Source organism: Lycorma delicatula, chromosome 1, assembly GCF_047948215.1.
Source record: "Lycorma delicatula isolate Av1 chromosome 1, ASM4794821v1, whole genome shotgun sequence".
Lineage (NCBI taxonomy): Eukaryota > Metazoa > Arthropoda > Insecta > Hemiptera > Fulgoridae > Lycorma > Lycorma delicatula.
This window is the reverse complement of record NC_134455.1, coordinates 272,388,832-272,412,156: the sequence shown is the minus strand read 5'-3', so window position 1 is coordinate 272,412,156 and position 23,325 is coordinate 272,388,832. Positions and strand designations below refer to the sequence as shown.

At 31.6% G+C, this 23,325-nt stretch overlaps 1 protein-coding gene across 5 annotated transcripts in view; it reads left to right on the top strand.

Moving 5' to 3' along the window:
- LOC142331717 (protein phosphatase EYA1-like) overlaps positions 1–23,325 on the top strand; it is a 321,428-nt gene that overhangs the window by 169,699 nt on the left and 128,404 nt on the right. For all 5 annotated transcript variants that reach the window (XM_075377768.1, XM_075377758.1, XM_075377778.1 and 2 more), the window contains exons 3-4: positions 8,912–8,958; positions 16,095–16,189. In XM_075377768.1, the coding sequence (XP_075233883.1) occupies positions 8,912–8,958; positions 16,095–16,189 (142 nt within the window). The remainder of the gene's footprint in view (positions 1–8,911; positions 8,959–16,094; positions 16,190–23,325) is intronic.

Genomic DNA, 23,325 nt, shown 5'->3' with positions numbered 1-23,325 from the left:
CAGCTCCTGCAGGTAATGGTAACCCATATATCTAACAATTTTTTTTTTTGTTATGCCCTTTTGCGAAAACGCGTTGTATGGCGTTTTTTTGTAGTTCAAAAACCCAACGTTCGTTAAGGTTTTGTTTTATTTATTCATTAAGCTTCTACTTTTTTAAACACGCAAAAAAGGTTTTCACGTTTATTTTTTCCTTTTATCTTTTTTATTAATTTAGGAATAAGATGCTTTTTAACTTTATTTTTCGTAACAATGTAAAAATTGTTACAGTTTTTCAACGTTTTTTTATTGATTTAAAAACATTTTTCAAAGTTGAAGTTTATTTAAGTTGATCGAATCGATAGATAAAGGTGAACACTCTTGATCTACCCTCTGATATTGACCAATGCGAGGTTTTGAAAATGCAATTAGCTGTAATAGATACGAATTCTAACACGGAGGACTTGAAGAAGGACTTGAAGCATAAACCGCCCTAAATTAAGCAGAAAATGTAGAAATTACGGTTACGACCGTTCCGCTGCACCAAGTCTCGTACGATAGATATTCTTTGGCCTGTAGAATACGTGAAAAATTGCTGAACCGTTTTCTCACAACGTCTCGTAATTTCGAAACTGTTAACTAAATCGAGCTCCTCCAAGAACTTAGCTCGCCCAAAAACCAATTTCCGTTAGACGGACAAACCTAAGTAAGAAATGTAATGCGGGCGACAACGTTAAACAATGAATGAAAGAAGGATTAAAATGATAAGGAGTAGGATCAGAATCCTGTGGGCTTCAATACCTTGGGTAATTTCTTACTGAAATATAAGGTACCCTTGTTGCGCAAAAAATATTAATTATTTTTTTCGATCAATTATGTAATAAAAGAAAAGATTATATTCTTACCCGCTCAGGAGCCCTAACCTCAGAAAAGCTTCAAAAATGGGTTGAAGTGGATACAGTAAATTCACTTTTATCATTCTAACACGGCCCTAAGAGATCTTGCAGCGGAAAAAGACAAGTATCTTTTTGGTTCCGTACGACTTGAAAAAATGACAAAACTTCCAATTTTACACTTCGACTACATTTTAAGACGCATCATACCTTGAACTTCTTGAAATCGTTGGTCCGATCGGCTATGATCCCCGAAGGGAGTGCAGCCGCTTATAAATCATTTTTTCGATTAATCGTGAACTGAATTACATAATTAATATCGCCGTGTCTGTCTCCCGTTCAAATATATCAAACAGTTTAATCGATTAAGGGATTCAAATCTAGTAAACATTTCAAATAGAAAGAGCATGATGAACAAAGCACAAATATGATGAACTCTTATTAACGGTATAATAATAATAAACGAACAGAAAAGTTTAAAATATTGAGATCTAAAGTTCCCAAAGGGGATATGTCGACTAAAATAAATTTATGTTCAAATGAGTATAAAAGATGTAATTGTAATCTACTTCAAAAAACGTCGGATCGAAAAAATGACGCCATTTTATGTTATTTCATCTAAAATCAACGGAAACATATGATATATTTGAAATATGTTCCCTACGGTAGAAACTAGATTGTATTTTGTACATTGAAGAAAGTTAGTAAGCGTGAATACCTTAGAAGTTATTTCGGATTCATCTAGAAACTTTTAGTACCGTTGGCCAAATCAGACTGCATCTTTGCGTGGGTTTTAGACCTTAGAAATATTTGTTCGCCCGGGTAGCGAGTTAAGGGACTACGGCTCTTACAGTAGAATTAAAATCGATATACCCGGAAGCTTAGCCCTCGGAAAATTTTATTGATAAAAATTGACACCTAGAATACTTTTTGTTCTTCACTCGAAACTGATTGGAAATGGGTGCAGTGCCCCCGGTGCGTCCTACGAATGAAGTAAGCTAGAACACTTTTTTCGCTTAAAACGAACAACTAGTTGTTTTAATCGGAGCAAGACGGACTCCAATCCTTAAATATACTACGGTATTTACAACAATATTACGAATATTATATTTTTATTACTCCTATTTACAATACGACTAATAAAAAATTCGCAGTGGTCTAAAAGTACAAAATTGATTTAACTTAATTATGAAAACTTTATTTACATTCGGCTTATTTGAGTTAATCTGAATGTCAACCCTCCCGTTTCTTTTTATTTTGCTTAGAACAGCTAGCTCCTTACCAGTACTATGTTCATGCATTTGAACTAAACGGTAATATACTAAAAAGAATCTTTAGAATTCCTATTTGCTGCTACTATTACTGAAAGATTGGCCACTGTCATAAGTTTTTTATAGCCTTTATTATTTCTTGTGATTAAACTTTCCCCCTTTAGGGGTAAACGTCTCCTTTTAGGAATTTGAAATTCTCCAAATAAATTATCCACAGGCTAGAGGTCATATATTCTCATTCATGATTACGGGTACATGCGAGTTATTTCGGAAGTCGGTAACAATTATAGGTTTGTCTATATCGGACTCGGTAAATCAAAGAACCTCACTCCGGTCCTTTAAATCCCGTTAAATTATTTTCCGGGATTTAGATTTTTTTAATAGTTTTCTTGTAAACAGATACTCTTCTAACCGTTGTAGCTCCTTGATTAATGTAGCTAATGTTCTTTGTACCTTCCGTTTTTATTCACGATTTCCTCCTTTTATCTCGCTCGGGTTTCTGGCCCTTTCGATTTAATCCACTCTCTCTCTTTCTGCAATTCAGCAACGCGATCTGAAAGTAAAATCGATAGTCGAGAGTAACATTGTACACTCTTTGTGAACTAGTTTACAGGATTTAAAATCGGTAACTCCAGCGAGACAAGAATTATCGCTGTTGATATCCTTTTTTCTGCGGTCTCAAGACGGCAGGAACTCACTTCACTCCTCGCTTTATTTAGTACGCCTGTCGCGGATTACTTATTTCTAAGGATGATTATCTCCTTTTCATAAGCACTTTATGTCTCGTGTCGGATCCCTTTCGAAGTTTAGTGGTTGCATCCCATAATAAAAAAGTCTTTATAATTGTGTTAAAATCCAGTTGTAGATGTTGTAAATTGTATGTAGACTCATCAGTTGACACGAATAGAGTGACGAAGTCGCTTTGTTTTGCTATTGAACTCAGTTTAATTATTGAGTTCACCTCGGATAACTTGCGTCTGGTATTTTGATGACCGACTAATAAAATCTGGGACAGATGACTTTAATCGTTTTTTTACTTCTTAAATTAAATTAAAAAAATTTAACATTTAAATTTTTATGTTAAAAAGTTTAACATTCGCTAATAATTATTAAAAATTTGGGAATTGGAAATGTTAAAGAAAATTTATGAAAAACTGCCGCTTATGTTTAATAGAATATTAATTAAAATTAAGTCATTTCAAACCGTTTTTCATCGCTCATTCTTATTAAAAATAGAAATACCGCAAGTGCATTTATATAATCCAATCCGTAAACTAATCTAAAATAAATCTGATAAATCGTAACTCGTTTAAGTTTTAGATCCGTTATAGATAATAGAAGAATCGCGCGCTCGCATGTGTTTCGGCTTGTGTGCTTGCGACCGGCGTAATTATCTTATGTTCTTAGGTAATGATAATTGAGAGCCGAGGGAAGTGCTTACGAGAGAGCTCCAGCAGTTTGTGTTAATTAATGTTACGATAGTACGGTTATTAACATATATTGCAGTTATTAATACTTCCTGCTATATTAATGTTCTGTCTACTGTTTTATTTTTATAACTGTCACAGCTATTATCTAACGTTTGCTGAAGAAACACTCGCTGGTAGTTTAAAAACACAGAGGATTAAAAATAAATGTTCGACGGTAATATTTACGTTGTCTTTTGCCGAATTATTTTCAACTATTTAGCAAAAAGCAATTTACAAGTTTTCTTTCTACTATCGTTTTACTTTTAAAAAGATAAATTCAAGGTTGAATTACATATGTAGCGGGCTAGTCCTAAATTTAATAGAGAAACGATATAAAAATATGACTCGGGTTAATAAATGATAGTAATAATATTTTTAAAATATTTCTACTTTAAATTTTTAGTTTCTAATTTAAATATACGTTAAACATGTATCGTTCGATTTGTTTTAACGTATATGGTTTCTTAAATTATTAAATTAATAATATTTTTTTGAAGCCTTTTTAAGAAAGTTGATATCACCCGACACGTAATACTTTGTGGAGCAGGAAGTTGTGTCTGCCACGTATAAATATGAAGTTTAAATCACAATTTTCCCTTCAAACGTTATAACGATTAAATGATCGATGTAATAAACCGTACGTGAAAAATTATTTCGCGTGTGATGTAGAAGATTTGGTACATTTACCGATAATTTATAATTTAATTTAATTTATAATTTATTTATTTAACAGCAGTTTTCAAATCCCTTTGTAGTAAACTGATAGAATACTGAAAAAGATGTTTCATTTTTATAATTTATGTAATGAGAAAATAGATAAATAATTTTTATTATTATGACTGTTTCTATTTGGAAATCCTTCCTGCCGAATCCCACACAATAATGAAAAATCACTTGTTAAGAAAAATTCACTGTACAGCAGTCACTCGGGGAACTATTCGCAGTTTGTTTTAATTGATTTTTTTAAATTAGTTATAGTACTTGATTAAAATATCGAAAAAATATAGAACCATTTCAGTGCAAAAAACAATGGCAGAAGTATAAAGGAAAGCAATAACTTTCTCATCGTTGTGCATACAAAGAAATCGCTTTAGCTATGATAAAAATGTACGAAGGAATTTTGTAATTTTATGTAATAATAAAAATGTTTATTTAAAAAAATGTATTTTATATTTTGAGGATATCAGTTATAAACACAGACTGGAGCCGCTACTACTACTACTACTACTACTACTACTACTACTACTACTACTACTACTCTCTCCTCTCACTTCTCACACCATACCATCATTCAAGTACTTGCAAGAAAACCTATCTACTCTAATTACTTTGAAAAAATGATTTTTCAAAAATTTATCCATATCTGCAATTTTCATTTTCGTCACAAAGTTTTCTGGGGAATAAATGTCCATATAATTGTTTTCTTTTTCATTTCGATTTTCAAATGAAAATAATAAATAAAACTAGTTGCTAACTTCAGAAATAAAACAATAATTCTGTACAGACGCATAAATTGTAGTATGCATTTTTAAACCCTCAAAAACCGGTACTTTCAAGATAAACAGTTTAATTCAAAAATGTTTTTTTCTTTTCAATTTAATCTTAAAAAAAGACGAATGAAAAAAATCCTAATTATACTTTACTAATACACACAAACACACACGCACAGGGAGTGAGAGAGGAAAGTGAGAGAGAGAGAGAGAGAGAGAGAGAGAGAGAGAGAGAGAGAGAGAGAGAGAGAGAGAGAGAGAGAGTCGTACACATGCCATACATCATGAAGTATTACATGTCTACGACTATTTTTTGGTTAAATAAGTTTGAATTTTTCGAATTGGGACGTGTTTTGTCGTCCGTTTTCTTTAGATTATTGATCACCTTCAAATATATTCGATCGTTTTTAACTACTTAGGCAATCCACGAAGATAATTTTAAGGCCCGTAATATTACAAAAAATGCAATGTATTTTACATAATTATCATTAGCTGTACATTTGTAATAACGTCTGCACCGAATAATAGACTGAATGACCGACCTGGATATTCATTAGGCGATAAAAACTGGAACAAAAAATTGCCACTGCACTATCTTGAAAGAATGTGTACCATGTCGCCGTCTCACATCCCTCCCCCTTTTTGCCTGTGAATAAAAGGGAAAGGACAAGGGCAAGATTGTTGAAGAATACACGTGTGCTGACATTCAGTCAGTCCTATTGGTGCGCTAAGAAGATGCACTAAAGCCTGTGCATATTTTTTGCCTGTATTTTAGTGTTTTTATTTCCACATAGACTCTAAACTTATGGTATCGGTACGTTAAAATTATTTTAATTTATTTTTTGTAATAATAAAGTACTTGTGCTATTATATTAGTTTTAAATATCATTAATAAGTTTTGTAGTCTTTGTTAACTTGCATTCGTACTACCTGTTTCATAGTTCGTACAGTTGTGTGTTGTGACCCATCCTCATAATAACTTATTTTATTACTAATTTTTAATTTGCAAAGCTTTTAGTTAATTATTATTGTTGTCAGTTAAATAATTTTTATCTGTTTTAATTTTTTTTTTCTAAATTAAATTACGTTAATTAATTTAATTTTGTCTTTAAAATTTGGCCTGCAGTCTTTTTAAGTTTAACAAGAATTAATTTTTTTTAAATATATTTTCTGGAACTTCTTACATAGATAATTTTCTAACGTTTGATCAAAACATTAACCTATTTCGCCAAACTGTAGATGATATGATTCTCGTCTAGATTATAATCACTTTAAAGTGCTTTACAGTTCCGATTCAAAATTAAGTCCTTGATAAGAATGCAAACACAATCTTTTATTGATCTTTCGTTAGTAGTCATCCATATCTTGTGAAACGGTGTCGTTGCAATACGCATATCTGGACGTTTACTAAAACTGATTCAACCGACGATATAATACGCTTATAGGTATTTCAAAGAGAAGTTTTTTTAATGTGAGGAATGGTACACTTCTATTCCAAGCAGTAAGCACACAACTTGTTTACTAATAACGAAAGTAATTTCGCCTAGAAATCATTTAGGCGTTTTAACGCGAAGCGGAGCTCACATTATCGGGTCATTTATTGTGGATTAATCTACGTAGTACCTATTAATGGCGTGTCGATAATGAAATTTTGCATTAATAAATCGTTGAACTAGTCGACCAAGAACTCTGTACTGTTAAATGTGTTAGTTTTTAGCAGTCGAGCGATTATAAGCGCCCCAAGAATTTTTTTTATTAGCGCAGTTTTATTTTGTAAGATATTGCTAATAAAATGAGAAAATATTGTTTTAAAATTTATTCGAAAAACAAGCCGTTAAGATATTGCTAAAGAATCGATACTTTTCAATGTATACGTTACCTTGTAACTTGAAAAAATTTGCAAATAGTTCCTGGAAGTGCGGGTGGTTTTTTTTTCTGTAAGAATGAATACTCGCATTACCCAAAATGTCTTCGATCATCAAAATTGTTAGAATCGACCAAAAGATTAATTTATTTTTACATTGGCACCGTTTTGAATTACGGTTATGTCGAATCAAGAAAATATCGTTACCAAGCACGCAACCCACCGGTGTAGAAGTGACAATGTAAAGTTATACATTTCTTTTTCATGAAATCAGAATCCATCATAGTTCAAGTAATGTAGACTAATTCATCTTTCTAGAATATAACAGGCACAAACGGATTGCATTTGATTACATAAGTGCTCTTAACCGGATTCGCCTATTTAAGTTAGGAGTGCACGATGAGTTTTTAATCGCTGATTAGATTATCCGGTTAAACTCTGAGTAATTGGAAGTGTACGGTTTTGATGATGATCGACAAGAAAGTTTTTTCTCATTGTAAGATGTTTTTTAAGCGTTACTTGTGTTTAGACTAAATTTATGATTAGTTCCTAGTTTTTCTCTTGAGCCGTTAAGGAGAAAAATTATAAATCGGCAGGCAGAAAGGCAGAACAGTCATCTTAATTTGCTTAAAATGTAAACAGTAATTTTTAAAACATGAACTGTCGCTGTGTGTGTGATGTAGAATATTCTGCAGAACTTCATTATGAGTATACTTAATCAATTTTGAAGTCGATTTTATCCTCCCGTGACGTGATGATTTTGTTTTGTTTTCGTAAGTTTTAAAAATTAATTGGAGGAATGTATTGGAGAAATTTTGAAAATTTCTGTTAAAAATTAGTCGATCTCCGATCTAGGTACTTAAAAAAGCGGTAATTAGAAATTTATTTCTTCATAATAGAAAATCCCTTTAACAGATGTTATGAGTTGGTTGCAGGCTACTGTTCGAGACTAGACGATCTGCGGGTTCGTTACGTAAACAAAATTTTACATACTCGTAGATTCTTAAAATTTCAATTCGTGCATTCATGTTTAATGAAATTTATCAATTGAAACTCTGTCGACTAAAAATTGCCCGCATCGCGTTTCTTTTAATTTAATGAAAAAGTTAAACATTTCAAGTATGTTATATTAAAATAAACAATTTTCTAATTGTAATTAATTTTAAATTATAAATATACTATCAATTATTTATGAAAAGTTAAATTTTGACATTCTTTGAAAAAATCTGATAGAAACGAACTAAAATGAAAAAGTAAACCGTTAATTCTTGTTCAAGTTTTTAAAGTCGTTGTTCATTAAATATATATATTAAAGCTACTTTGATATCGGTAAGGTCTTGAAAAAAATGCGATTGAATCGTCTTTTAACTGAATTTCTACCGAAAAATGAAGAAGTATCTATTTCATTTATAAAAGCGTAAATCTAACTAATAGGACTGTATAATTTATTGTAACTTACTCCGAGTGAAACCGAAATCCCTCTTCTTAGATTTGATTCAACGATTATGCTGATGATAGCAAATACAATCTTACATTACAGTACGACTATCTTTACATTATGCGTCTAGAATAAAAAGTAGTTATCTCCAACATTCCTAATTAACTGTTCGTTACATTAATTGTAAGTTATTCTGAAAGCGATATACATTTACATATACATCGTGCAGTACAGTACGCATGATTATTTTATGATTATTCAGCGGTTCCCATGTGCATATAACTGACGCTGCAGATTAAAACTACGTGCAGAATTCTAAGAAAATGATTGTACTACTTTCAACAATGCTTTGACCTACAGAAAAAAAAGTTAATATTTATATGAGAAAGAAACTACGATTATAAAACAGCAAGTAATAAAATGACTGACAAATCTAGTGTGATAATTACTGTAATTTAACTTATATTATTTTCTTTTATAAATAGTGATTGATATTGTGTTTCGTTTTAGGCTAAACGATTAAGAACGGAAGAAGCGGATACTCCAGAAAGATCTAGGTGAGTGACAGGATTTTTTTTTACATTGTTTATTTCATTAATTTTCATTTTCTATTACGTTTATCATAATGCATTAGTGATTTAACTCTTGCTATTGTGCATACAACGTCTTTAGGACCTTTCTTAACGATCATTTGCATCCACACCACGCTACCCCATCCCACAACTAATATTAACATAGATACGTGCTTATAACGAGCCGCTTACCATCTCCAGCCACTACAAGCACCGCAAAACTATTTCGCTCCCTTTTTCAGCTGACGGCAACAATTCATACATTGTTTTATATGGGTGTCTTTACCTATATGCCTGCTATTAAGTAAGGTCTACATTGTTATGGTTTACAAATTTAATTAATTGGTATTAACAGAATTACGATTTTAGATATACAATAAGGTTATTAATATGTAATATATATGTATTAGTACACACATACACCGTATATTGAAAATAAACTTAACGTTTTTAATAGAATTACAACTTACATGTAAAGGGTGTTCCGACTAGTGGCACTGGATAACGGTAAAACAATATCGTTGCCGTTTACGCTACCTTTGTCGTCATCGAGTAAGAGAGTGGTTCATTTAAAACCGACCCGAGAAAGTGTTTCATTTGGTGGATACTTAATTGAGTATATTGTAAACGATTTGAATATTTTTACTTCCATGTAACGGTGGCAGCATACACAGCCGATCTGCAAGGTCATCATAATGCAGGTAGTAATCAGAAATAATTTTTTTATGTAACGGCAGATTCAAATTCATCCGTATTCCAGGCTCGTCTGCAAAGAAATCACAGTCGGAAAACTGAAAATATATTATTCAAAACTTTACAAAGCAGTTTCTTCGTTAGAATGTGTAATTTAAAACTTGTAACACTATCTAACGAGGTCGGTTTGATCATGAACATAAGAACAGTATACAAGAGGAGCAGCATAGGATGATAGTGAGTTTACCGTTAGCTCTACAGTCGTGTAAGTGTTGTCTCATTCAAAATTATTTTAATTTCGGCCTTTTTTACTACCCTGTACAAAGTAAATGAAGTATTGTGATCGCAAAAAATTTTGGTTTCCAAATTTCAACGGAAATATCCATTTTGACTAGATTATACGGCTGTACATACTACGTATGTGCGTATCTCGCATAACCCAAAAACGATTAGCCGTAGGATGTTGAAATTTTGGATTTAGGACTGTTGTAAAATCTAGTTGTGCACCTTTCATTTTGATTGCAATCGACTGGACCAAAAGTTTCCAAAAAAACCCAACATCCGAAACAGTCGGATTTTGGACTTCTCTTAATTGGAGTAACAAGCCCTCATTGAGAGCTTTTCAACGGTTTTGGATCTTACACGGGGAATGCACATCGGTTCGAATCGAACTTCATCTACTTTGTTTTAACTTTTTTTTTATTTAGATATATTGATTTATTAATAATTATTGACCTCCGATTTTTAAAAAAAATTTACATGACAAAAAATTCAATAACAAAAAAAAAATACGTTATTGTAAAATACGTTAATAACAAAAAAAAAAATCTATTATTGAAATATGCAACATCGCTATTATTAGTAAAATATTGCAGCCTATTAGTCATAGGCATAAAAAAATATTCCTTACTAATTATTACCTAGCCGGTACTCGTGTTTCAGCGTTAGCTTCTGTTCGTCACGTCTGTCCGATGTTTTTATGTTTGTATTTTTCGTGGGATAATTTTTACCTTTAATCTTCGAATAAAAAATTCCATTTTCAACAGAATATAGTATGACTTTAGTTGACCTTTATGTTACCGTTAAAATATTTAATATAACTCAAAAGAAGATACAGGAAAAGTATCCTGTTTTAGTTCCACGGCGAAGTCTGCAATACAAAGTTTAGTGAAAATATTTCGTTCGTCTGGTTCTGTTACAAATTTAAGGGGCGTCGTTGATGTTTTCTTCAGAGTTGAACATGATCCCAATAAATTAACGCGGCGTTATCGCAGGAAGCATGTATCTCGTAAAGATCTTTTCAACGATTACTACACAGATTAAAATTAAAGCTCCACCTCTTTTTTGCCTTGGCTAAAATTGATCGTTAAACATTTTATGAATGGTTTCTGGGTAGCGCTGAGCGAAGAGTATCGGATCCCTTTTTCTTTTATTCTTCAGTTTTATCGATTTCATTTAACGGGGTATATAATTTTACAAAATACACGACCATAGTCTACAGAGATCATTCGCGGACTTCGACTCTTCTTCATCACCTTAAAACTAGTGTTTGTTGTGCGGTATAGGGAACGCGAATTATTGGACCGATATCCTTTAAAAATACCGTGAATACTCATATGTAACAACGTATTTTTAATAAGACGGGGCGACTTGCCACTCATCAAGGCAAGTTCTAGGCCTGCGTACGTGATTCTTTTACATACGATTATCAGCATCTGAAAAGAAGAACTAAGGAAGTGTGGTATTTTTTTAAGGAGAGTTCAAAAAGGTGTTTATTTCTAATCATAATACAAGTAGAGGCGTGCATCTCTTGCTACTGAGGGAGGACATGTCGAACAGAACTAAAGTTATAAGTACTGAGAATTCATTGTCTTTAACAAACATAAATAAGACTTTATGTTTCTAGCCTAAACTACAATGTTTCGTAATTGTTAAAAAAAATTGTTATTAATTGTTACCGTGATTAAATTAAAAGAAAAATTTGATGTGGATACCACATAACTTTCTTGTACGCCTATTAAATTACATTTTCACATTTTTTGCTGCACTTCATTTAAACTTATTTCATTTGAAAGGGAGATACGATCCACCAATTCTTTAATAAAGTGGACAGTTACGTAATTGCTGAAATATTAGTTTTTATTAACATCAAATATTTAAACAATTATTAATTCAACAATCTTACATGAAATATTAGGATGGAGTAAAAGTCCCTTTATTACTCGTATTATTAGATCAGTATTATTCGTATCTTCGTGAGTTGCTGATTAACAAAAGTTTCAGATTTCTGGTGTGTCGTATAAATTAAAGTTAATAATAAGTAATTAAACTATTCCGATTTGTGAACGCCTGTATACTGGTTACAAATGTTAATTTCGACTTTACGGTGTAAAATATTAAGTTTTTATTATTGGATTATTAATCAAACAGGAAAAAGAAAGATAACATGAAGAAATATATCTCAAAAAATCGACAAGAACATGAATATGAAGAGAAAGAAAATGTTAAGAACAACGAAAGAATAAAAAATTAAGAGAAGAGGACAAATATTAAGAGGAAGAAAATGTTAAACCAAAGAAAGAATAAAACCATTAAGAGAAGATGATAAATAAAAAGAGGAAGAAAACGTTTTAAGATCAAGGAAAGAATAAAAATATTAAGAGAAGATGATGAATATAACGAGAGAGAAAATTTGAAAACTAGAGAATGCGTACACAAATTAAGATTACAAGAATTATATCAAACCAAAGAGCGATTAAATGACTGGTAATAAAAAGCAAATAAATAAAATGGTGATTAACTCCGACCTAGAGAGAATATTGTCCGACAATATCAGAGGAGTAATGAAAATTTAAGAATTTTTTGCAATTTATTAAAGATTGGAGGCATGTTTGTCTCAGTGTATATGTTGTTCTTGTGAGGGTTTATTTTTCAGTCAACTTTAATGTAGATAAAATGTAACAGAAATTCCAGAATAATTAAATAAAATTAAACTAGAAAATCTAAAAATAATACGATTCTAAATTATAATTTTCAATTAATATTAATTAATCAGATGTTTCACCATATCTATTACATAACACATATGTAATAATGTCTATTAAATTACATATACACATTTTTAAAAGTACATAAAATTTTATTTCGCTAATAACTTCTAATTTTTTTAATATTTAGTTTTTTATTGTTATTATTGAATTATTTTTTATTTTAAAATTGTTTTTACGATCACGGGTTAATAAATAAATCAATATATTAAATATATAAAAAATTAAATAAATTAAAAAAAGTTAAAAAAAAAGGAGATGAAGTCTGATTCGAGCCGATGTGCCTACCCTTCTAAGATTCAAATATTTCATTAATTAAAATTTTATTTGTCTACAACTCTGGAACCAATGAAAATAAGCATCACTTATGACATACCTTGAAAAGCTCTCAATGAGGGCTTATTACTCCAATTAAGAGAATTCCAAAATCCGAATGTTTTGGATTTTGGGCTTTTTGGACACTTTTGGTCCAGACGATTGCAATCAAAAGGGAGGTGCACAACTAGATGTTACAACAGTCCTAAATCCAAAATTTCAACATCCTACGGCTAATCGTTTTTGGGTTATGCGAGATACGTAGATACGTAGTATGTACAGCCGTAGAATCTAGTCAAAATGGATATCTCCGTTGAAATCTGGAAACCAAAATTTTTTGCGATCACAATACTTCCTTTACTTTGTACAGGGTAGTAAAATAGGCCGAAATTAAAATAATTTTGAATGAGACAACACTTACACGACTGTAGAGCTAACGGTAAACTCACTATCATCCTATGCTGCTCCTCTTGTATACTGTTCTTATGTTCATGATCAAACCGACCTCGTTAGATAGTGTTACAAGTTTTAAATTACACATTCTAACGAAGAAACTGCTTTGTAAAGTTTTGAATAATATATTTTCAGTTTTCCGATTGTGATTTCTTTGCAGACGAGCCTATCGTCTATTTTAATTTCGAGTTGGTCTCCCCAAGGCTCTTCCTGTCTCTCACCGTTGAAAGAGTTGCTCCTCTTTCGCTTTCAGGACTGTTAACCGGTTTCATCCCTTTTAACATAATAAGAGCCCTTATCATTTGGTGCCACCCGAATCCAGATCTTTTACCATTAAATTAGAACTTCCTGTTCATCCGTAAATGTCAAACGTAACGTCAGACTCCCAGGAATGCAACCAAAAATGGTAATATTATAAAAATAAACAAGTTTGAAAATAATTGAGTAAATAAAAAAACGCAGACATCGCAAAAACGATTGATATAAATAGAAATAAAAGTAACAAGTGAAATGTAAATTCAGTACAGTTTGGTTATTTTTTTTATGTTCTGTTAACTGCAATAAGTGACTTGCAATAAGTAATAACTGCAATAAGCAAATAAGCAATAAGCAAAGTAAAATAACTGCAATAAGTGGATTTTAAACCAGTCCATCTTCCATTTTAGATCATTTTTTTAACATACTGGATTTTAAACCAGTCCACCTTCCATTTTAAACCTTCCATTTTAGATCATTTTTTTAACATCGAAATGTAGCGAACATTATGAAAGGGGTGAAAATTCCGATTTCTGTCAACATCATTTGGTGCCACCCGAATCCAGATCTTTTACCATTAAATTAGAACTTCCTGTTCATCCGTAAATGTCAAACGTAACGTCAGACTCCCAGGAATGCAACCAAAAATGGTAATATTATAAAAATAAACAAGTTTGATAATAATTGAGTAAATAAAAAAAATCAGACATCGCAAAAACGATTGATATAAATAGAAATAAAAGTAATAAGTGAAATGTAAATTCAGTACAGTTTGGTTTTTTTTTTTATGTTCTGTTAACTGCAATAAGTGTCTACATACTGGATTTTAAACCTTCCATTTTAGATCATTTTTTTAACATCGAAATGTAGCGAGCATTATAAAAGGGGTGAAAATTCCGATTTCTGTCAACATCAGGCGCATTGTAATTAAAGCAAAATGTTATGGTTTTGATTTTAAAGCTCAAATTAGAAACGTTTGCGAAACGATCCTGTTAAAATAAGTTTTGAACGTATTGCATCATTACTTGTTACTCTTACTGGCAGAAGGTTTTAATCGATGCAACATTATATTGAATGCAAAAAGGGATCTGCGAATCTCTTTGATTCATTTGAATATCTTTCCTTAGTGTAAAACCGGTGAATAGAGAGTCTTATACTACGTTGCAGGAGTCTTTCGTTTCGTTGTCGCTCGATTATACTATCGTAAAATCGGTTACCGCTAAATTAACTTTTTATTTAAATACAGAGCTGATTTAAAATCATCCTTCGTACGTATTAGCAGAATCCACATTATGCATTTTCAACCGAAAAACTTTTAATGTGCTTGAATGTTTTTGTTAAAATCATTACGTTTCATTTAAAACTGCAGTAAATTGTTAACCTTGATTTTTTTTGTATACGACCGCGCAAGAATCATCATCAAAAAAGATTTATAATATTTTGTACTAATGTTATTACTATTATACTAATTTTATTAGTATAATGAATTTGTAGAAGATTCAATTTTACTTCTAATTTAGAACTTTTTTTTATGGAATGGAATTTATTCATTACTGAAATCATTCTACAAATTTTCTCCTGATATATCTCTTCTCTCTGTATACCACTGAGGGGGCAGTTCTCTCTTGACAGAACGGTCTTTGGCATTCACTTGATAATGGTCATTCAAGAAAAAAGTAGTGGAAATACGTAAAAATTGGATGCTGTTTTAGAATTTACTCGTTGGCGTTCCATTCAAGCAAGATTTTTCTTTCGATAGCTATAGATTAAAAGGGACAAAGCGGAAAAATCATTTCGGAATAATTCTGTAGGAATGAGTTTTTTGGTACTTCAAATGGAGTGTTCCATTTTTTGTTTGTTTTCTAATTTCCACGGTCGGAATTTTGAGTTAGCAGAATATTTCTACGGATAAAAATGAAATAAAATGCAATTCGAATCGACTTTTCTAATAGTTAATGTTTAATATTTCAAATGTGAGAATTATCCCTCCAGGAAAAACTATTTTCTGCGATGTATTCATTAACGATTCAGTTCAGAAATAATTTTTTGGATAAAGTTGAATCGGATAAAATTTAATTTACTTTTTTTTTGTAATTTTAACTGGTTTTTGTTGACTCTTACGGAAACCGTAAATTTATGTGATTTATTCGCATATTTTGAACATCAGCTTAAGTGACAATAATTAATTCAAGTTAATGTTGAGACATGCACGTAGAAACATTTTTCGAACGATGTTTCTTTTTCGGGTAATAGATATGAACTGGTATCCACAAGGCTGCCGAGAAATTCAGCTGGTACTAGCATATGTACGCCTGTTGTGTTTTATTCAATTCTTTCTACGTTGTGTTCTTTTTTCAGGACAACGGTTGATCAGGTTGATAACAGTGGTGGTGGTGTTTCTAGTCCGGGTAGTCAGTCTGAATCGTCCTGCAGTTCTCCACAACCAGATCCAGGTAACGTGTTCATAATATATGACCTACATCTCATCTGTCTTCTTTGAATTTTAAATGAATTTATTAGTTGTTGTACATGTGTTGATACCGTCTTGACACGTTCAAATTTTGTGTGTTTGCGCGCGAGAGAGCGCGCGAATGTGTGTGTGTGTGTGTTTGTGTGTGTGTGTGTGTGTGTGTGTGTGTGCGTGTGTGTAATTTTGATCTGGTACTGTATGCCTTATAAAATTCGTTCTCAAAGTAGGCGATAACGCTCCCTTGTGGGGTCTTCAGGGGAGACGGTAGAAGGTCCACAGAAAATTGGAGGCGTTCAGGCGGTCTAGAAAGGCGATGGCTGATTAAAAGAAAAAGACAAAAATTATGTTTTCCTGATATTTCAAACTGAAATGTAAAGTAAAATGTAAGTTTCAACTCAGAAATATGATATGCCAGTTTAAAAGCAATTGCAATTATTATTTTCAACAGATGGAAAGTTTAAACATTTTAGGGGCGCCAGAAAATTTTTGATTCTCAATGTGGTCGGTGGGCGAAAAAGTTGAGAATCAATGCCTTATACCATACCAGTACCCTATTAGATTAGCGTTTCCCAAACTTTAGATCTTGAAAATTTAAATAAACACCAAACTAGAAATTGTTATTTAAAATTAAATAATCTTAGTAATTCCCTGATTAGGACTACACAGATAGGGTTATTAAATAATCTACTAAGTTACCAGTTCTAATTATCACGGAATTATATATTGACATTTGCGTCTTACCTGCGCGACCAAGCGTTTTATAAGTTAGAATTTTTGGAAAATAAGTATTGAAACGGGCTTATTGTTGAAAAAAATTTGAGACTTAAACGTGTTAATTCACATCAAATATGTTAACAATACAAGCATTATTCTAATCGTTAATTGTGTTACATATTTTATCTACTTTTTTATTTTGTACATTAGTATTATTTTGTATTATTCTTTGTACTTTTTCAAAATAAATAAATTTTACGTTAGTTTATTATGTATAAATTCAATATACTTGCTATTTATATGTATAAATACATATAAATACTCTCTGTCGCAGCTTCGCCTGCGCTGTATAATTATACAGCGCAGGCGAAGCTTGCGTTTCCCGTAGCGGTCAATCTTTTTACTTTATGTTTATTATTTTATGTAACGGGAGGCAGGTGTAGCCAGTCACACGTACAGTAACGGTGGCAGTGGCTTTGGTGGTTGAGCCACAGCGCGGTATACTTTCGCATCCCTTAAAAAATCGGAATTAAAAAAAAAATCGAAAGTGGTTTTGAAATATTTATCTAAAGAGTAATTTATAAGCCCAAATCTAATGAACATCTCGTTTACTATAGTCGGGATTGGAAAATTTGCAATCATTGTTCAAAAATTTTCTTATATTTCTTCATACCTTTCGAGGTTCAGTTTCAAAAATGTAGAAATTGGTGTATCGATATGAAGAATACACTCACCAAAAAATCAAATTAATTTCTTTATTTGTCACCGAGAAATTAAAAAAAATAGGGTTTCAAAAAAACTCAGAAATCAATTTTACCTCTTGAAACTCAGAATGAAAATGAAAAAAATCTAGAAATTAATTTTTAGATGTTCATAATCAATTAGCTCAAACCCAGTTCACACAGTGATAGACACTCACAGTTTACAATTCATTAAAGTTTGTACTTCAAACGGCAAATCTCCACTATTACATTTTATATATATATATATATAAATATATATGTTAGAAATATTTCGAGTTGAAATATATACAAAAACCTTCTCAGTTATGCCAAGAAACATGGGTAAAAATTTATTAGCGATAGATCGGGTACTTTTTTCGTTTATCCCGAACAAAAAAACTATCTTCTCTTTTTATAATAGTATAGATAAACAAAGATCACTTTTTCCACTACATGGACTTTGAATCAGATAATATGATAGAAGAGGGCCGATTCGATTAAAAGCCGTATTTAAAATCCGGTCCAACAGCTCGGTATTGATCTCAACGTGCACTTTGCAATAACCTTTATAAGGGACGTTGAGAGTGGTTAATGAGACGGTACGTTTTACTTTTTCTCGTTTTTCAGAAAATTCAAATTTCTCATACCTAATAATTCTGTAAATAGATTGTTTATATGTTCAAGTATAGAGTAATAAAATAGGAAATTCTAAAAACTATAGCAACGAATCGCAGCACTTTTACGATTTTGTGAGGTAATCTCCCTACTCCATCAAAAAAATTATTTTTAAATTGAAAAATTATCGCATCAATATTTTATAAATAAAATTCACTTAACAAATTTGATGTTAAGACTTTCGGTGGTTTGAAATGTAATTTAATTGTGTTACTCTGTCAATTTCTTTTAAAATATTCGTAAACATCTTAAGACATATTTTTTAATACTATTAGAAAGATATTTAGAAAACTAATTATTACAAAAAGTATAAGATCAATGAAAACCATCATTGATGGCAATTAAATATTTCAGGGAAGGGATGGTTTCTTAAAAATGTTTTCTTTTTTGTAAATATTACTAACATCAAAAAGGTAATAAAAAGTTAGAAATAAAATTTACTCTTCGGATATTTTAAATAAGATAACTGATTCCTCTACCTTTGGTACCCTACCCCTTCAATGAATTTTTAGATTTTTTCAAAACTTTATTAGACTCGATGCCTATTGTGTGTGTGGTGGGGGGATTGTTTGTGTGCGCGCGTTTTTTGTATGTATGTATGTATATATATATATATATATATATATATATATATATAAGATTTTACAAATTTCAGGTATCTATGTGCACCCGTTTATGGGATATTAAATATTTTAAAAAATATTAACCAAAACACTCACATTTTTGTAAACGGTGTTTTTCTGATCTCGAACTTTCATTGTCTTCTTAGTCAGAAAATACGTATTTCAATGGGTGAGTAATTTTGAACTTCCTTGTTGTTACCTCTGTTCGATGCAGAACGAAGACCAAATAAAATACGAATTACATTAAAATCGGGTAAATCGTTTATGAGTGAAACTCGGATAGACTCATTTTCTGTAAATTACTTTTTTTTATTTATGTTAATAATTAAAAAAGATACATAATGTACATGGTTACAGCAGATGTGGAAGCCTGCATTTTTGTATTGCAAGTTACATTTACCTGGAAGTGCGGAAAGAAACTGAATTCCTGAAATTGTATCCCTTCATTTTTACATTAGATCCGCTCTTCTAATAACGTAATTCTTTTAATGAAATGGATCGATTTCACAAGCGGTTGACAATTAATGTTAAGGTAAAGATGTTTTATCCTTCGTTCATTTTTAAAAATATAATTTTACTAACGATCGTTTCCTGAAAGGATTGAGAAATCGATCGTTGGTAACATTAGAAAATACATTTATTATATATCAACCCAATTTAGAATAATTAACTCAGCTTCAAATAATGGGCAGGCAGGAGTAGGTTTCGTAATGAACAAGAAGATAGGGAAGAGAGTAGAGTATTTCAAAATGCATAGCGATAGAATCATTGTAATAAGGATAAGGAAAAACCGACAACGATTGTTAACGTCTATATGCCTACAAGCGCCCATGATGACGATGAGGTAGAGTGTGTATACGAAGAAATTGACTTAGTAATTAAACACATAAAAGGAGATGAAAATTTAATAATAGTTGAAGATTGGAATACAAGCATTGGAAAATGCAAAGAAGGAAATATAATGGGTGAATACGGACTGGGCAAAAGGAATGAAAGAGGGGATCGACTTATAGAGTTTTGCACAAAGTACAATTTTTTTGCCAACATCCAGTTCAAGAATCATAATAGAAGAATATATACATGGAAAAAGCCAGGCGATACTGCAAGGTATCAGATAGATTATATCATGGTTAAGCAAAGATTTAGAAATCAACTCGTCGACTGCAAAACTTACCCTGGAGCAGATATTGATAGCGACCGTAATTTAGTGATAATGAAATGAATTGGTGGAATTTAGAGAAGCTTGATGAAGAGGAGGTAAAGAAGATTTTTGAGGAGGACATCACAAGAGGTTTGAGTAAAAAAGATAAAGTAGAAAATGTAGAAGAAGAATGGGAGAATATTAAAAAGGAAATTCTTAAATCAGCAGAAGCTAACTTAGGCAGAACAAAGAGAACTGGTAGAAAACCTTGGATTTCAGACGATATATTGCAGATGATGGATGAACGTAGAAAATATAAGAATACTAGTGATGAAGAAACTAATAGGAACTATAGATAATTAAGAAATACTATAAACAGGAAGTGCAAACTAGCGAAAGAAGAGTGAATTAAAGAAAGGTGTTCAGAAGTGTAAAGAGAAATGAACATTGGTAAAATAGACGGAGCATACAGGAAAGTTAATGAAAATTTTGGGGTACATAAATTAAAATCTAATAATGTGTTAAACAAAGATGGTACACCGATTTATAATACGAAAGGCAAAGTCGATAGGTGGGTGGATTATATTGAAGAGTTATACGGAGGAAATGAATTAGAAAATGGTATTATAGAGGAAGAAGAGGAAGTCGAAGAGGATGAAAGGGGAGAAACAATACTGAGATGTGAATTTAAGAGAGCATTAAAAGATTTGAATGGCAGGAAGGCTCCTGGAATAGACGGAATACCTGTAGAATTATTGCGCAGTGCAGGTGAGGAAGCGATTGATAGATTATACAAACTGGTGTGTAATATTTATGAAAAAGCGGAAGTTCCGTTAGACTTCAAAAAGAGTGTTATAGTCATGATACCAAAGAAAGCAAGGGCAAATAAATGTGAAGAATACAGAACAATTAGCTTAACTAGCCGTGCATCAAAAATCTTAACTAGAATTCTGTACAGAAGAATTGAGAGGAGAGTGGAAGAAGTGTTAGGAGAAGACCAGTCTGGTTTCAGAAAAATTATAGGGACGAGGGAAGCAATTTTTGGCCTCAGATTAATGTTAGAAGGAAGATTAAAGAAAAACAAACCAACATGCTTGGCATTTATAGACCTAGAAAAGGCATTCGATAATGTAGACTGGAATAAAATGTTTAGTATTTTTAAAAAATTAGGGTTCAAATACAGAGATAGAAGAACGATTGCTAACATTTACAGGAACCAAACAGCAACAATAATAATGGCAAAACATAAGAAAGAAGCCGTAATAAGAAAGGGAGTCCGACAAGGATGTTCCCCATCCCCGTTACTTTTTAATCTTTACACAGAACTAGCAATTAATGACGTTAAAGAACAATTTAGATCCGGAGTAACAGAATAAGATGAAAAGATAAATGCTATGATTTGCCGATGATGTAGTAATTCTAGCCGAGAGTAAAAAGGATTTAGAAGAAACAGTGAACGGCATGGATGAAGTCTATGCAAGAAATACCGAATGAAAATAAACAAGATCAAAACGAAAGTAATGAAATGTAGTAGAAATAACGAAGATGGACCACTGAATGTGAAAATAGGAAGAGAAAAAATTATGGAGGTAGAAGAATTTTGTTATTTGGGAAGTAGAATTACTAAAGATGGACGAAGCAGGAGCGACATAAAATGCCGATTAGCACAGGCGAAACGAGCTTTCAGACAGAAATATAATTTGTTTACATCAAAAATTAATTTAAACGTCAGGAAAAGATTTTTGAAAGTATATGTTTGGAGCGTCGCTTTATATGGAGGTGAAACTTGGACGATCGGAGTACCTGAGAAGAAAAGATTAGAAGCTTTTGAAATGCGGTGCTATAGAAGAATGTTAAAAATCAGGTGGGTGGAAAATAAAAAAAATGTTCAAAAGTGACAAATAAAGAGATGTTGCGGCAAATTGATGAAGAAAGAAGCATTTGGAAAAATATAGTTAAAAGAAGAGACAGACTTATAGGCCACATATTAAGGCATCCTGGAATAGTCACTTTAATATTGAAGAGACAGGTAGAAGGAAAAAATTGTGCAGGCAGACAACGTTTGGAGTATAAAACAAATTGTTAGGGATGTAGGATGTACGGAGTATACCGAAATGAAACGACTAGAACTAGATAGGGAATCTTGGAGAGCTGCATCAAACCAGTCAAATGACTGAAGACAAAAAAAAATATAAACATACAAAATTGTATAAGCTGAAATTTTCTTATTACATAAATTGTTACATGTAACCTAGGATACATGGTATCATTAGTTATACAGGTATTTATTTTCTATAACCCACAACCATTATTTGAAAGAGAATTGGAGAGATACTTTGGTGACCTTCATTTCGTCCCCAATAAAAAGTTTACTGTTTATCACCAATTATTTATTACTTACCAGTTTATCCGAGCCATCTTCATCGTTAAAAAATTTACTTCGTTATAATGAATATCGTAATAATAATAATAATAATAAATTGTTTTCGTAAAAAACGGCGCTTTTTATGGGCACTTTTTTATTTTTTATTTTTAAGCTACTCACATTTTAAATAAAAATAAGACTGAATTTTACTTTCCTGGCATCATAACTTTCGATGGCATCATGGCATTAAGAAGAAAGTATGGTAATCGGTCAAAAAATGGGGTATGGGTTTTTGCATTTCTCAACGTTTCATGACCCAGGGAACCCCCAAAAAAAAAAGTTCGTAGTACATGTGTTGGTGTGATTGAAGCTTAATAACGTTTGACTGAATAAACTGATTTTGATTAAATTTGAAAGAGAATCTCGGGTATATGGGCAATTTGTTGGTAAAAAGTTTGGGTCAGTATCTCCAGGGGGTGGGTAGATATTTTCTTTGGGGTCAATTTTCTCAAAATTTTGCAAACATAACATTACTGTATATTAAGCTCAGTAAATGCGTGCATGCTTATCTTACCTCTTTTTTTTAAAACTTGCTTCAAAATTTCCTCCCTTCCCCAAAATTTGAAAAAGCTATCTTTATTTATTGCATATTTTTTAACCGATTCTTTTTATGTTTTCCTAGCCGTAGTAGTAGTGCAAGTAACCGCCTTCAAAAAAATCTTTGGGGACAATTTTCGGGATGGGGGCCGATCAAAATTTAAAAGAATCGCTTTTTTTAAATAAATTTTTTTTATTTATTTAAACTCAATAATAATATTACAATAAAATTTCGTTATAATTCACCTCCCCCCCACCACAAAAAAAAATCTTAGGTAATTT